Source organism: Chelonoidis abingdonii, chromosome 14 (genome assembly GCF_003597395.2).
Source record: "Chelonoidis abingdonii isolate Lonesome George chromosome 14, CheloAbing_2.0, whole genome shotgun sequence".
NCBI lineage: Eukaryota > Metazoa > Chordata > Testudines > Testudinidae > Chelonoidis > Chelonoidis abingdonii.
The window spans coordinates 11,730,195-11,746,723 of NC_133782.1; the positions used below are offsets into that span (position 1 = coordinate 11,730,195).

The 16,529-nt window shown below is 38.0% G+C and overlaps 1 protein-coding gene across 7 annotated transcripts in view; it reads left to right on the top strand.

Moving 5' to 3' along the window:
• Nucleotides 1-16,529, top strand: part of LOC116826091 (serine/threonine-protein phosphatase 4 regulatory subunit 1-like) — a 44,412-nt gene that overhangs the window by 21,305 nt on the left and 6,578 nt on the right. For all 7 annotated transcript variants that reach the window (XM_032782594.2, XM_032782595.2, XM_075072235.1 and 4 more), the window contains 11 exons: nucleotides 953-1,060; nucleotides 1,814-1,879; nucleotides 3,264-3,422; nucleotides 4,290-4,483; nucleotides 4,927-5,381; nucleotides 7,997-8,214; nucleotides 9,682-9,774; nucleotides 10,522-10,707; nucleotides 11,053-11,214; nucleotides 12,104-12,204; nucleotides 14,500-14,620. In XM_032782594.2, the coding sequence (XP_032638485.1) occupies nucleotides 953-1,060; nucleotides 1,814-1,879; nucleotides 3,264-3,422; nucleotides 4,290-4,483; nucleotides 4,927-5,381; nucleotides 7,997-8,214; nucleotides 9,682-9,774; nucleotides 10,522-10,707; nucleotides 11,053-11,214; nucleotides 12,104-12,204; nucleotides 14,500-14,620 (1,863 nt within the window). The remainder of the gene's footprint in view (nucleotides 1-952; nucleotides 1,061-1,813; nucleotides 1,880-3,263; nucleotides 3,423-4,289; nucleotides 4,484-4,926; nucleotides 5,382-7,996; nucleotides 8,215-9,681; nucleotides 9,775-10,521; nucleotides 10,708-11,052; nucleotides 11,215-12,103; nucleotides 12,205-14,499; nucleotides 14,621-16,529) is intronic.

Genomic DNA, 16,529 nt, shown 5'->3' on the forward strand with positions numbered 1-16,529 from the left:
AATATTTGTGTCAGTATGCAATTCCTGGCTCTGTGGGACACTGACCTTATCAATGGAAAGGCACGTGGAAGCCAGTAAGCGTTCCTCTCTCTGGAGTCACAGATTTGGGACTCTTCATGCACTACAGTGAAAAGACAGCTGAACGTGTGTATATGGCTAAAGTAATTAAATGCTACAGGTAACATGGTTTGTGGTGACCTTTGAAATTGACAACTTCACACAGAAGCTTGAATTAATGAGGAGTTTTTTTAAGCTGAAGTTTATAAACTAACAGGTAACTGAATCTGAATTCTATTGAGTTGTGCACTAACTAACCTATATAACCATGTTGTCTTAATCATTGTTTCCATTGTCCATCCTACCCTTTGTCTGTCCTGTGTTTGGTCAAACTCACTTGTTGTTTTTTGTCTTCAGTTTAGGCCCTGGTCCTGCAAAGAGCTGTGCACATGCTTAACTTTAAACACCTGAGCTGGCTAATTGAAGCCAAGGAGACTATTTGCATTCTTAAAGTTAAGCATGTGCTACAGTGTTTTCAGGATTGTGATTTTGGACAGCACCTACCACAGCGGGGCCTCAATCCTGGTATGGTCCTCCAACACTGCTGTCACAAATATTTAAGTGTAATCCACACTGTGAAATAGTTTGAGAATCCTGGATTAAATCATGTATAAATTGTTGATTTCTGTAACTCATCCTACCCAACTTAAAAAAATAAAATCTCAGTCCTCTAATACAGAAATGTCATGCATAATAGTATGATGTCAGTGGATTTTGTAGTTTTAATAATTACTGGCAAGCAAAAACAATGTCAATTTAACTCATACAATAGTTGTATTTTAAAGTAGTAGTTTGCCTTTTGCTTTCAGAACTCTTCTTTTTAGACAGAAAACCGGAACTAAAAGTGCTTGGTGACTATTACATTAATGGTGTTTCTCCCTGTTCTGTGTTATAGATAATTTGTAAAATGGCTTCTATGCTGAGCAAAACTGTTATTGAACATATGCTACTTCCCCGTTTCTGCGAGCTGTGTGGTGACGGGAAACTTTTCCAAGTCCGTAAGGTTGGTATGACTTGTTTCAAAACTGAAACACTTCAAGTACGTTCTACAGTATTTTTAACATCTACGTCAAATTATCTTTAAGCATAGTATTGATAGTAATATGATTTCAGACTTTAGCAGTGCCTTTGTTTCTCCTTTTTCAGTGTAAAGGAATTTCCTTATATGTTTGATTTGTGTGTTCTATGTTTAAAGTATAGTGCTCATGAAAGTGAGGTACCTACGCCACTGGCTTGAGCCAAATATAGGCCTTGATTCAGCAAAACATTTAAGCGTGTGTTGGAAATTAAGCCACTCAGGGCCATAGTGAAGATAGTTTTGGCAATACGCTTAAGTACTGACCTGCACACGTTTTTCTTCTACTCCGTTTTTGGCAACCTCTTTAAAATGTTCAGGTGGTGAACCCCTGCAGTCCATTCAGAGTCTATTAAAGTTTATGAGACTCCTCTCTGATGCAGAGGTCCAACCTAGGGGTGTCATTGATTTCAACGGCGCTGTGTATGCACCACAGGGGGCTGCCCTAATGAATCTCTAATCCAGGACTGAGGCCTTAGCATTTACAGGATTTAAATTTGTCAGTAGGATTTGTATTGTAAAAGACATGCAGACTACTGAGTCCAAATTTGATGCTTAGGAGTGAACAATAAGGGGTAAAATTCTTGACTCCAGTCAGTAGCAAAACTCTAATTTATTTCAGTGGGCCCAGGAGTTTACCCATAACTTTTATTGGTTTTGTTTGTTTGTCTTTGTTTTTAGGTTTGTGCAGCTAGCTTTGGCGATATTTGTAATGCAGTTGGACAAGAGGCCACGGAGAGATTTTTGGTATGTAAAATTTAAAGATACACAAAAAGATTTGTGTTTTGCTTGAGCTTTCATATCTGCTTTTACAACTGAAAAGTTTTAACAAGGAAATTACCAATAATACCCTTTAGTTTTCTTTGAGACAAAAGAACAAACTTCTGGATAACTCTTTCTTGAGTTTAAACCTGCTTCACTGGTTTAGTCGCCATTGGTGACAAAAGTTTATTTTTTAAAAAAGACATTTCAATTTATTTTTTAAGACACTGTTTATGCAATAAGGGAGGGTTCTTTTCAGTGAATTTATTAAATTATCAGGAAACAATCAACTTGAAATTTCAACAATGGTAAAAAAATTGAGTTAAAGTAATTTCACGTATTATGCCTATTCATGAATGGCTGGCAACTTTTGTAGTTTTACTTTACAGTTTATTATATTTTAAATGTTTATTTTCTTTCTCATCCTGATGTTGTATAAAAGACTCACATAAACAGTAGAATTAACTTACAATATTCACTTTTCTTTAGGTAATAGTGAGTAGTTTTTAGGTGTCAGTGCAGGACAGGAACTAGCTGTACTTATTGCAAGTGAGAATCCTGGTAAAACACCACATTTGTGCCACTAATATTCTGTCTATTTCTTTTAGCAAAAGGCAAGGAAAAATCAGTTTTTGATTTGAGTGTGATTGCTGTACAGATATGTATAAAATAGCATTTTAACAGAAACACAGATGTGTTTGCAAAAGTCTAATTAAAACAAATTGCTTTCTTCTGCAAGTTTCTGGCTATTTTTCCTTTGCTATGCTTGTTAAATAAAATCTCAGAAACTTGTGTGAGAGAGAGGGAAAAAACCAAAGGGGGGGAACAGGTGGTGGTGGAATGTTCCTGAAGCAGTGTTTCCAAATGAGGAGCTGGTCTGGTACTGAATAGGAAGATTGTGTATTTTGCAAGTTAACAGTTTTATCCCTCACCTCCAACATACTTTTTTTTTTTTTTTAAGCACAGTCGAAGGCACAAGAGCATTTTTAAAGTGATCTGATTTTTCTGTCCCCATCCCGCCATCCTCCCCAGACTAGAAAGAATTAGTTTCCCATGCTTCATAAGTTATCCTTATACCAAGATATGCTTGCAGAAAAGAGAGCCTATTACTAATTTCCTGTATGCCCGTCCCCTTAATTTAAATGAAAGCAAGACACAACTGAGATGAATGGGGGATGGAAATTTTTAATTCTTCAGTAATTAATATAATTATTTTTCTTCTCAGTCACTACTTTTGCATCCTCTTTCACTCATTGCACACAAACTACCAACTACTTTTTTCCAAGTAATTAAACCAACCGAAAGTGGTATCTTGTACTGCAGCTTCAATACCTGTTTAATTAGCTATAGTTTCATTCATTTTTGACAGATTCCAAAGTTTTTTGAACTTTGCTCTGATAGTGTTTGGGGAATGCGAAAAGCTTGTGCTGAATGCTTTATGGCTGTGTCTTACACCACTTCCCCAGAAGTTCGCAGAAGCAAGCTGTCCCCTCTCTTTATCAGTCTCATCAGTGACCCCTGCAGATGGGTAAGTAGGTGGTGAGGTACCTCTAACCTAAAAGAAATTCATGCATGCAAGCTACCTTTTTCAATTACAAGGACTTTCAAGTGGCCAAACCAGTGGCTTAATAGCAAAGGTAGGTCTTCTGTATAGGGACACGTGATAATTCTCAGTCTTGGACCCTCAAATGGAGGACATTGAGGGCAGCATGGATGCAACATGCATATGCTTTCTTCATGCAAACATGCTGCCCTGTAAAATGCAGTGCTCATATACTTAGAGGACAGATTAAAATTCAATTGCATGGGCACCATGTACAGTCCCCACCAAAGACTGAAAGCTGGGTTGTTAGGTATGTGGTCTTCTGCTCTTTTTTGTTTCCATCTTCACTTTAGAAATGTAAAATGTCATGCTTAGAAGGTGGGTGTCATTCTGGGCCTTCTAAATTTTGGCCCATCAAACTTGGGGATGGTTCTTTAAATTTTTTTTGAAAAAGTGTTTAATGTAATTGCCATTATGACAGTGTTTTCATTGTCAAGATACTGGGTGCATAGGGCTTTTGGACTGTGTCTGTGAAACAATTATGATTTGACTTGAATCATGTAGTGAAAAATTAAATAAGTGAGATGAACTATATTTACTAACGCACATTTTGCTTCTTGAATCCCCTTACTCTGATGTCTTGCTTGTTCCTGATAAACTCTAGTAGTAAAAATGTATTAAATGAAGCCTGGGCTGGCTTAATAGCATACTCTGAAAAGCTTAGATAATAGCAAAGTATAACCTTGTAATATAGTAAGAGCTAAATTTGAGCCACATTTCATATTCATTATTAACAATTTACCAAAAGGCAGTATGGCTACAACATATGTCACATCTTTATTTTTGTGCCAGGTTCGCCAAGCTGCTTTTCAGTCTCTAGGCCCGTTTATTTCTACCTTCGCAAACCCTTCTAGTGCTGGTCTTTATATTCGAGAGGATGGGACCCTCAGTATCCGACCGTCAGCACAGGATGTGGCTTCCAGTTCCTGCCAACCAGGCAACAATGCAAACATCACATCTGCCAGTATGAACATTGTATCCTCCAGGTAAAGCTATGATTGAGGTGTGGAAAGGGAGAGGAAAACTGACAACATTTTTTTTCCTCCACAGTCCTTTAGTTTTAGTTGATATGATCTTGGGTTTAAATATGTGACTAAAAATAAGACCTTTTGTAATGTAGGTGTAGTTTCAATAATGGTTTAAAATGTGGGCTACATAGGTCTGATGAATTGCCACATGATTTAATCTAGCTACTTTAATGTTTCACCAGTAATTTCTTGGAGGGGAAAGGGAAGAGAGGAGGGGGGAAATGTATTGAAACTAAAGTTGAAACAAGTAGTTCTAAAGCAGGATTTGTCCTCCAGTAGATTAGCTCCACTTATTATAATTGCTCTTGCTGCCTTATCTGGAGCGTTTCTCTTTTTAATTGGAAAGTGCTGTTCTAGGGTGTATACCTTTTGTTTTCCTAATGCTATGTCTCTGTTCTCAGTTTAGAACAACAAATAGAAATTAAATCGGAATCGTCAGCTGAAGGGACTTCAGCACAAGCCAACCCCTTGATCTGTGTTGAAAGCCCAAGGACAGACCTACTGAAAGGAAGTTCAAACAGTTGTGGTAGTCCTGGAGAGGCTCTTACTAGATTGTCCCAGAATGAGAATACCACTGCTTGTGTGATAGAAGGCATTAAAGACTGTCACATGAGCAATTGCCAGGGAGCGAACTCAAGGTTCCAGTCTGCTGAGGATATCTTTAATACTTTCCTGTACTGGCGCCCCCCACTCCCTGATATAAGTCAGGATTTGGAGCTGCTTCAGTCCAAGACTGAGAAGCGTGAAGAAGGCTGCTCTATGTCGAAAGCTATATGTAAAAACTGTGTTGCCAGCAGTGAAATAAAAAAGGTGCTGGAAAGCTTGCAGGAGCACATGGATGATCCAGATGTTCAAGGTAAAAGCCTACAATAGTAGTGATATGTGGAGGTATAGCTTCTGATATCTCATGCTGCGAGGGTTCCCTGCACCCTTCAAAGCTCCTTATTGCAGCAGCCCTTTCTTGCCTAAAGCCAAGTATCTCAACCTGTGGGTTGGGACCCAAATTCGAGTCGCATGGCAGTTCCTGTGATTCCTGTCCCAGAGGGCTGGCTGGGCTCGTCTCCCTGCTCTAGGCACTGCAACCTCTGGAGTCCCAGCATCACTCAAGTTGGCCCAGTTGTTATGGTGACAGACGTCTGGGTAGGCCAGATTTGAGTGAGTGGTACTGCAACCCCCTGAGGCTGGGAGGGGCAAACCAGTGTGACACTGCAACCTTGGAGGTTGCAATGCTTGCAGTGGAGAGCCAAGTCCAGCCAGCCCCACAGCATAGGAGCCACCACTCTGGGGTAAGTGCCGGGTAAGACCCAACCACCCTGGGGGGCAGGATCCAACCAATACCACCTAGGGCCTCCGCCCCCTAGACTATTTACCAAGTCACGACAGGCCATAAACATTTTCAAATGGGTCCTAAGCTCCAAAAGATTGAGAACCACTGGAAAAAGTGGAAGGAATAAGTAAGTGGTGGGGACAGAAGGTACAATAAGAAATATAAGAACAGAAAACTCAAGGGGAGAAAGATTAATGACTAGGAAAAGAGCAAGAAGTGAAATGGAACTGGAGCATAGGAGTTGGCAGCAGAGTGAAGAATCCCATGGCTGACACAAATACAATAGAAAATAAAGAAAAGGGTTTGATGCTACTAAGAAACAGTGAAGGAGTTAGACAGGTAAATCTGTATCTTTTTCATCATACCCTCTACTGTAATGTCCTTGCTTTTCATTATTCCTCAGCCAAGCAACCTTCCTCCCTTTCAAAATAAAAGGATGTGTGGATGCTCATTTCTCTTCCTTCCTAGCCAAGCTGCCAAAACCCTCTTACATACCTCTACCTGATCTGATCCTCATCTCTTTTCTGTGACCATCATCTCATCTCTTCCCATCTACTCTTAAATGGTCGCTGCTTTTGGTCCCGGTATATGCTCTTGTGTTTCACCTTTAAAATCTAGTCACTGGGAGTTGGACCAATGTAAATATTTTGAAAGCTATTTGAAAATCTGAGTTCGGGGAGCCTTTTTTGTTCCTATTTTCACAGAATGGTGCATTACATAGAAATGGAGCTGTGTTCAAAACTACATTGGGAATCATGGCAAAACACACTCATTTTTATTGTTTTGATCCATTCCTGAAAGACACTTTGAGAGACCTTCACTAAATACTTCCTCTTGCTTATATTTTATCAGAAATGGCTTCATCTGTGTGTATGTGATATTCTGGGGATCACCCAAACTGGTAAGCGGTTCTGTCACTGCCTGCCCGGTAACTTTGGGGTGCCTTAATGCTATGCTGCTATGGCTCAGATCCCTGACACCAATAGGTTGCCCACAAGCACAAGGTCTCACCCTGGCTTCCACCAGCTTAGTTACTCTTACAGGGTGACACCAACAGCCCTTCCAGTCCCAAGTCTCACCTAATCTATCATCTCCAACTTCTTAACTACCAGAGCCTCAGACTTTTTCTCTCTAGTTCATCACTCCCGAAGGTATGAAACCAGCCACCCAGTTATCAACTCACTTTTTGCACAACAGAGATCTGCTTGGGGTAAAAAATTCAAAGATGAAATAGTAAGGGAGAACAAACATACAAGTTACCCAGTAAATAAATACGAAATGCAACTTCTGGGATTTACACGGTGTATGTTAGATACAATTCCTTTTCTGTTACAAGTTACCTGTTGCCTTTAAACAGTTTCTCAGCATACACCCTAACTGCAGGGGGGGTCCAGAGTTTCACAGGCAGCCTCCTATCTCAAGGCTGGCCTTCAGTTTCTGGATAAAGGCCTCAGTTTCAAGCTTCCTTTCTAAAAGTGTTCCCTCCATGCCCCACTCTCCTCCATGTTAAATTGTTTTAAGGATAGTGAAATAGGACATGATCCAGGGTTCCTTGCCATCAGAGATTATCAGAGGTCTGTCCAGAGAATGGAAACAGATACTTATATGCTTCTGCTGGAAACGGTAATACTGCCTCTAAATCTATGCTCACAGTTTATCTGAAAGGTTTTGCTGAAGTTAATTCTTGACCTTTTTTTGCAGAGGTAAATATTTCCTCTCATGTTTCTATGCATTTTGTGTTGTTTTTTTTTTTTGTTGTTTTTTTTTAATCTCAGTATAAATAATTGTAGCGTTAATACTCCTTTAAAATGAAGCACAGAATGGAAACTAAGGACCTGTATAAGCTATGCTGGCAAAGGGTACTAGAGGGATGTGTGTTGTAGAGCGCACTAATGTGTTGTGCTCTACCTGCCCTGTGTAGAGCCTGATGGTGTGCTCTAAAAAGTACCTGGTTCATGTTGATGTTGTCCCATTTTACACAGGACTACGTTAATGTGAACTAGTTATCTTTCAGAGTGCATCATAAGGGGCTACACAAGGCAGTTAGAGTGCAGCCTCTTAGTGCTCTTTACAAATCACATCCATCTGGTGACTTTGCCAAGCTATGTAGACAAATGTGTCTCTGATCCCTTTACTTTATACAGCCCAGGTTCAAGTATTGTCCGCTGCGCTCAGAGCTGCTCAGTTTGAGTCCGTCAATGATTATGAGACCAAACACACAGAAGAGAGAAATGGCAAACTTCAGAATGAATTGTCCACTTTTGAAGCCAGCCATGCCACTGTGGAGAAGAACACTTTGTCCTCTTCATCATTCCAGGATGATGTAAGCAACCAATCCACTACCAGCATACTGAAAATCACAGTAAGTATACACTCATCCTCTGGATAGACAAGTAAGCTCTTAAGGTACGGACAATGTCTACCTCCATTTGCCCAGCAATTAGCACAACAGTGCCCTGTTCTTGATTGGGGGCCCTAGATGCTGCTGTAGTATAATTTATTATATCCACTTATTATATAAAAGAAAATTTAAAGTTTTTCAAGGAGCTTATTTGTATTTGGGTTCAGGTGAGCCAGGAAATAGAAAGCTTTAAGTGGCCATACAGGAGCTTCATGGAAAACAAACCTAACAAAATCTTCCCTGTTTCTGAAGCAAATATAAGTCATTTGTCCCCAGATAAGGGACTAAATCAACCAGCGGTAATACACATTCTTCCTGACTGCCATTTTACAATACTCCTAATGTGCATGTAGGCTAAATAGGAAAACTTTTTCACAGTGCTTGCAATTTTGTCTTTATGATGGAGCTAATCATAGGAAGATTCTAAAACCCTGCTTGTCACCTAAAATAACACATTCAATGCTAGCATGTGTGTTAACCACAACTTGATGTTCGCCTTTCATTCCTCCACGATACAGAAGTACATTTTTTTAATCACCAGCATTTTATTAGGAATTCATAAGGAGTTATGCTTCACAAATTGACCTTGGATTTGAGTTCACCAGAACAGTTCTTCACTGATCTGTGGGAAAACAAAAGCAATATCTTGAGGGAAATACAGGAGAATTAGAGTTTTTAGGAGTGTACTGCAAAATGAATAAAACTTTTATCAGTGTTTTATTTTTTCTGAAGGAAATATATTGAGCTGCTTTGTCAATATCTGCTAAATTGGCAGAGAGAGTAGAACCTTTAGAGAATAAATAAGAAACTACCTTCCAGTATCTGAAGGATGTTGGGTTCATTGCAATTACAATTAATAATTGATTATACATTTTTAAAGTATTGAAAATATTCATCAGTTGCTCAATCTGAACATAGTTCTGAATTCAGAGTGTGAGTATGAAGGCAGAGGTGTTATTTCAACATTGACCTTTTCACTGAAATCAAAATATTCTGGCAAGTGTCCCATGGACATTTTAACAGTCATAAAATTTGGTTAAAAAAGTGCTTTGGGGTAATAATTTTGTTGCCATAGTGAGTGAATAACTAGATGTGCAGTATCTGTTAATCACAGTGATTGTTCTTGATCTGACCTATTCATGAAGCTTAAAACTGATCCTTTCTTGATTTAAGACATTGCATAGAATCAGTTTTGTTGTGGGTGATTCATATATGGTGAAATTCTGCTTGCATTACTCACATAAGTAATCATCTTGACTTGGCTACTTACATGAGTAGTTTGAGCATGATTTGTCCCTCAAAGACCTGCTCTGTGTCTGAATTGTGTTGCTCTTCAGTGTAATGCTTTGAGATATACTAAAAAGTAGTTCTGTAATGAAAGAAAGTAAAACTAACTGTTTTCATCATAAATACTACATCCTTTTACAGGAGTCAGAGGAACAACACAATGGGACTATTGAATTTTTAAAGAAAGAACAACATAATAGTCCACTCATTGAAGATGGTAAATCTAAATTACAGGTGATTTAAAATATTCATTCATGATGTCTTACCCTCAACTCTGGCATTTCTTTGTTTGTTTGTAATGTGATAATTTGTAAACACCTGTCCAATCAATTCCATAATTTCAGAAAATATTCTAGGCATTAATGAGTAGAACTCTATTGATTTTGATAAAATAATTAATGGAGATCCAGACTTTTCCTTTTCCAGGCAAGCCCACAGAGTGCATATTTCTGCTGCAAACAGAGGAATCTCTCTGGTGTCCCCAGCTGCTGCCTACACATCACAGGCAGCAGCTTAATATGCTGCTCTCACTGGGTGTACTGATTGGCCTACAGGCAACAATTTCATTTTTAAATTGCCAGAGACGTTTATATAAGCAGAACTGCATTGGAAAATCTAGCTGTTAGATCTAGCTGCATAAAATAACTTGATGCAGCACCCAAAACGATGTTTATTCAGTAATAAAATCAACCTTTGCTATCTTCCTGTTCTGACACACACTATTGCCTACTGCTTTGTCTAAACTGGGTGACAAGCCACCCAAGGTAGTGACTCGTGCTGTAGTTTGTTGCGCTAGCCTGACATAGGGTGTGGAGTGTTCAGTCATTTGTTGTTCTGTCCTGGCATGTGCCCCTGGTGCACTTGCCATCTGGTTAGAGGCAAGAGAGAAGATTGTTCTAGAGCAGATGTCTTTCCATGCTGATGATATCTTCCTCTTTTTTTAATTTATTACTGTTAATAATTTACTATCTTTGTCTGTAGGATATCATACCTCAACCTTTATTAGACCAGTACTTGTCAATGACTGACCCAGCTCGAGCCCAGACTGTTGACACTGAAATAGCAAAACACTGTGCATATAGTCTCCCGGGGGTGGCCTTAACTCTGGGCCGGCAGAACTGGCATTGTTTGAAAGATACGTATGAGACCTTGGCAGCAGATGTACAGGTAAAGCTGCATTTTCAAATAAGCATTCAGAATTCTAAGCAAATTATACAAATTAGAAATATAAGCAAACTATGCTGTAGTTTACAAGAAATAATGTCTAAAATTGACAGTGAATAAAATTTTTATGATCAATCCGGAATGTTGGGCCAGATGCACTTTTTTTTATTTAAGAAAGGAGACTTTATAAATGACACACATGCTATGCAGTACCTGGCTTTCGTGTAATGAATTCTGCTTTTTCTGCCCATACCCTTCAAAATATAAGTGTACTTCTATTTAAGAGTTGCTCAAGAATCTCTGTGGTGATTAATCTAGATTGTCTGTCTTTTTCTTAACTATGGACAGTGGAAGGTCCGTCGGACGCTAGCTTTTTCTATACACGAGCTGGCTGTTATTCTGGGGGATCAACTAACAGCAGCTGATCTGGTGCCGATCTTCAATGGATTCTTAAAAGATCTGGATGAAGTGCGGATTGGAGTTCTTAAACATCTCTACGACTTCCTTAAAGTAGGAGATTATATAGCAGTTTAAATTTTTGCTTTCATTTTCTTAGGCACATTAAACCTCCATTTTTCATGCAGCAATTGCCACAGAAGCTTTTTGTGGATTCAAATATATAATTTAATTGTTTTTTGGGTTTTGGATTTTTTGCGGAGAAGTTAAATTTTTAATTAAAGATCTTCCACTTTCCTCTCTAAAACTCAAACTAAATCCATCTGAAAATCTGACTTTGCTTGCTTGCTTTTGTAAACTGTTGTAGTGGAACTGTGTTCAGACAATCTAAGTGGCCTATGATCAATTGAGAAATGAAAAGGTATCAAGTCCATCTTCAGAGTCCATTGCAAGATTGACCCCTGTTGTGGTGTTTTTAAAAATGTTTTGCCCAGTCTTGTTTAAAATGTCTCCAGAGATGAGACTTCCACCATTTCCCTTGGAAAAGTAATACGTTGTGCATTCAAGTGAGGGCAGGCCTGAATTTATGCTCTCTACTGACCTTAGCTGGTAGAAAAAGTGTGACTGGAATAAATTGTCTAAGGATTTGTGTGAATGCTATGCAGGCCTAATTTGTTCTTGCATTATTTGAGTAACTGCACAGGCAGAAGTGCCTAAGTAGCCCTTGGCATATGTAGCTACCTTAACTGGGCGTGCATAACTTTCAGAACCTGGGCTTTAGTTTTCTGAAGAAAAAGCAGATTCCCTGTAAACTATAATCTGATTTTAAGAGTTCTTTCTAGCAGGAAAATACAAATAAACAGCAGTGACAGGGAGTAAAGAATAGAGGAATAACCCTGAAAGAAGTGAAAAGTGTTTATAAAGCTTCAAGCAAAGTTTTGAACTTCTGGATTAATCAGTTGTATTTACTAATCAGTTGTTTGTGGAATGACATTTCCTGTAGTTGCTTCATGCAGACAAAAGGCGTGAGTACCTTTACCAGCTTCAAGAATTTGTCGTGACTGATAACAGCAGGAATTGGAGGTTTCGTTACAAACTGGCAGAGTAAGTAAAACTTGTGAATGTGTGGTTCTATTACCTATCATGGTAATGTTCAGAATTGTAACACACCCTGAATGTGAGTAGAAGGCAGTAGCTTTCCATTTAAGGGACATGGAGATTATTTTTAGGTTAAACTTTGAACTACGTGAAGGCCAGAAGATCTTGTACAGTAGCAACAATTTAGGTCACAACATATTGCTCCACCAACGAGCCTTAGCTCAACCTTTAGGGATCACTTGTTAGATGAGAGGATAGATCAATATCCGTTATCATTCACCTCTGCTGAGGCAGCCAGCCAAAGGTGCCAATTATAGTGATGGATTTGTGATGTGGACTCTATCCATTAGGAAGTGTACCATCAACTTATTTCATATAAGTCCCTATCTCGCTGAACCGTACTCTGACAGCATTTCTCATTGTTGGCAAATTGTAGTGTTATCTAACTACATGGGAGCAGTGAGTATGAGTAGGTAATTTTACACCTGTATATAGCATTGGTAGACATTTTAGAGTACTGCATAAAGTCTAGTGTCCACAATTTAAAAAGGATGCTGAAAATTAAAGTGGGTGCAGAAAAGAGCCACAAAAATGACTCAAGGGGAAATGCATTACAGTGAGAGACTTAGAGTTCAATCTGTTTAAATGATCAAAAAGAAGATTGAGAGGTGACTTGACCCCAGGATAAAAGTATCTTTACAAAGAGAAAATAGCAGGTAATAAAGGACCGTTTAATCTAGTGGAGAAAGGCATAGCAAGAACAGATGCTGAATCTAAACAAATTCAAATTAGAAATAAGACCCATGTTTTTAAGAGTGAGAGTGATTAACCGTTGCAGCAAGCTATGAAGGCAAGTGGTGGATTCTCCCTGTCTTGATGCCTTTGAGTCAAAGCTGGATGCCCTTCTGGAAGATATTATTTGTTAATCATGTTTACTATCATAGGGCCAGCCAATGGTCCCTTTTGCAATAGACCTGTATAAATAGAGTAGCAGGTAGAGTCAAATGCAGGTTATTGGGTTTGATACAGAAGTAATTGAGTGAAATTCAATGGCCTGTTATATACAGAAAGTCAGACTATGTTGTCAAAGGTTCCCTTCCAGGTCTTAAAATCTATGAAACTCTGGTAGATTATATTAATGCTCATTCAGTTACTTGTATGTCAGCAGCAAGAGCCAATGACACACATGATCCTATTCAGTTCTAGCACTTATATATAAATCAACAAAATGTGTATGGTATTGGTTTTTCCATTTGTACAATTAGTTGACTCATTTTGGTGTTTTCGCTTAAGTGGGAGCGGAATGGGATGGAATAGGGACTGGTAATGGTTCTAGTAATGGTGGCTTGTTTCAATATGATTTTAGGGTCTAAATGGCTAGCCTGTAGATAGACACATTCCTTGATGTTTCTAGCTACTTAGACTCTTTCCATAAAGCATTTTAATGCATACAGTTAAAATACTTTCCTTCACAGTAATCTTAGTTCAGTATGTTTTGTTTGAGCTGTTGAGGTTTTAACCCCCATACCATGCTGCTGGTGTAATGTTATCCTTGTATTTTAAACCCAGTGAGGAAAACTGCAGTGAATGTTGTGTAAGTTCCCTGACATCTAGTGGGAAAATTTTGTAACATCGGTATTATTTTTTTTGCTGTGATTGGCAGAATTTCACCAGCTACTTGTTGTTCTTATGGCTATAATATATGCAGTTTCCCACAGATGATGCAACTTAAGTAGGAGATATTTACATATTCACTGCAGTAATTCAAATATTTCTCATCTTAACTTCCTACGGGTATGTGTGGTTGTGTTCTGCAGTTAGGAAGAAATTTCCCATTATAGCATTAAAATGTCAAAATTCCTCAACATTTTTATCTAATAATAAACTATTTTAAAGTATTAGTGAAGAAGGAATGAGGGGGAAAGTAAGATAAGGAATTTGAGAATTCCTAAGTAACTTACTTTGTAGTTCGATAATTTCCTTATACACCTGCAATTTATGTCAAGTCTCATCACCGAAGCTGCATTTTTTTGTATTTAATTTTATTGAAATGTAGTAGCTCCTGTATAAATTTTAGTCTGTCTAGGAGACTAAACAGAAGAACAAAATCTCTTGTTCCAAAGAACTAAACAGAAGAACAAAATATCTTGTTCCAAAGCTTTGCATAATAAAAAATGATTGTTCTCCCAGATTTTCAACAACTTTGTTCGTGAAACCAAAATGATTTCACCCCATCTTCAGCAGGAAGGCAATTAAAGAAAAGAGAGGAATGTTTTGACTCAATGATCCCTTGTGTTTCAGACAGCTGATCCTGATATTAGAACTCTACAACCCCAATGATGTGTATGACTACTTACGGCACATTGCATTAACTCTGTGTTCGGATAAAGTATCGGAAGTCAGGTGGATCTCCTTCAAACTGGTAAAGCGTTTTACTTGCCAAAAAAAAATTATGAAAAATGTATTTAATAGCAACACTGTTACTTGAAAAACTTATTGAAATTATATAGTAGCAACAGATACTATGAACACAAATATGTTTCAACTAGATCTGGTCAAAAAATGAAGAGACAGTTTTTCATGAAGTATTGTGAAGTAGTTTCTGTGCTCCAAATTTTTGGGTTGTTTTTTTTTGAATTTCAGTTGTCAAAAAATGACTGCAGGGAGGAAAAAAAGAAGTGGAAAGGAAGAGGGAAAAAAAACCCACCAAAATGATAAACGAAAAATTTCAACAAAATCTGTTTTTTGAAAAATTTTATTGAAACATTTTTTTTAAAATTTACAAATTTTAAAATTTTGAAAAAATAGTTTTTTCATTTAAAAATATCTTGTTCCAAAAAAATTGGGACCAGCTTTAGTTTCAACATCTTCCATGTACGCTCAGTTTTTTCTGGGTACAATACAATTTATACATGCACTTTTGCAGAGACAAAAGTGGTGTGGAGAAAGTAAATAAGGAAGTGTTATTTACGCCTCATAACCCAAGAATTAGGAGTCACCAAATGAAATTAATAGGCAGCTGGGTTAAAACAAAAAAGTATTTCTTCACACAATGCACAGTCAACCTGTGGAACTGTTTGCCAGAGGATGTTGTGAAGGCCAACTATAACAGAGTTCAAAAAAGGACTAGATAAATTCATATAGGATAGGTCCATCAATGGCTATTAGCCAGGATGGGCAGGGATGGTGTCCCTAGCCTCTGTTTGCCAGAAGCTGGGAATGACTGACAGAGAAAGAATCACTTGATGATTACCTGTTCTGTTCATTCTCTCTGGGGCACCTGGCATTAGCCACTGTCGGAAGACAGGATACTGGGCTAGGTGGACCTTTGGTCTGACCCAGGATAGCTGTTCTTATGATAAAAGATGAAGTCCTGGCCCCACTTGAAGTCAGTAACAAAACTCCAGTTGACTTCAATGAGGTTGGGATTTCATGCAGACTTTTTCAAGTGCATTTTTGCAAAGGCAAAATCAGAGGTTCCTGAGCAACATGTTTTAAAAAATTCTGACCCACAGTCTATTACATTAGACTTCTGTTTTTTAAATTGTGGCTCGATAAAAGTTTACAGAATGGACTAGGCATTGGGTATATTGACTAAATACTAATTTTAAAATCTGTAAGCCTGCTAATTACATGGTTAATGAACAGAACTATTTTTTAGACATATTTAAAGATAAAGGGGGAGTTTTAATGTATGTACTCAGGTCTTCATGGACTTATTTTTTTTAAACTTACTGATAAGAATACATATGTATAAAAGAGATTAAGGAAAACCTAGTTCTTTTTTTAAATAAGACTAACTCGTATGTACAGAATGACGGGAATACAAAATGAAATCCTGACTACTTACTATAATCTGATGTGCTGTAGTCCTGATAGTGTGCAATGCTGCACATAGTGTAGTGGTAAAGTATTAGACTGCACTTGGAAGATGTGGCTGCTTTGAAGGGAAAGCTGAACTCTGAATTTCCCTCCTTTCTTCCCTTGTGTCATAGTGTTAATGGTATTTATGAATGATCCGCATATGAGTAACAGCTATTGTTTTCATCTTCCTCAAAACTAAGATTCTCATACGTAATCATAACTATTCAGGAGATAGCAGCACAGTTTTCTTGAATTTATTTCTAATGACTTCTTTGAGCCCATTTTGTGTCAGACCTTTCCTGTTAAATATATATGCCTTCTGTAGAGAAGGACGTGCTAGTAATCTGATACATGGAAAAAGTAGACAAATTATCTTACTGTTCACTGTTCTTTCCTGTAAGTTGGTTTTATGCTGTAATATAGTTTTGTTTAATAGTGTTTAGTAAGTAGAGAACTTGTCTATATGC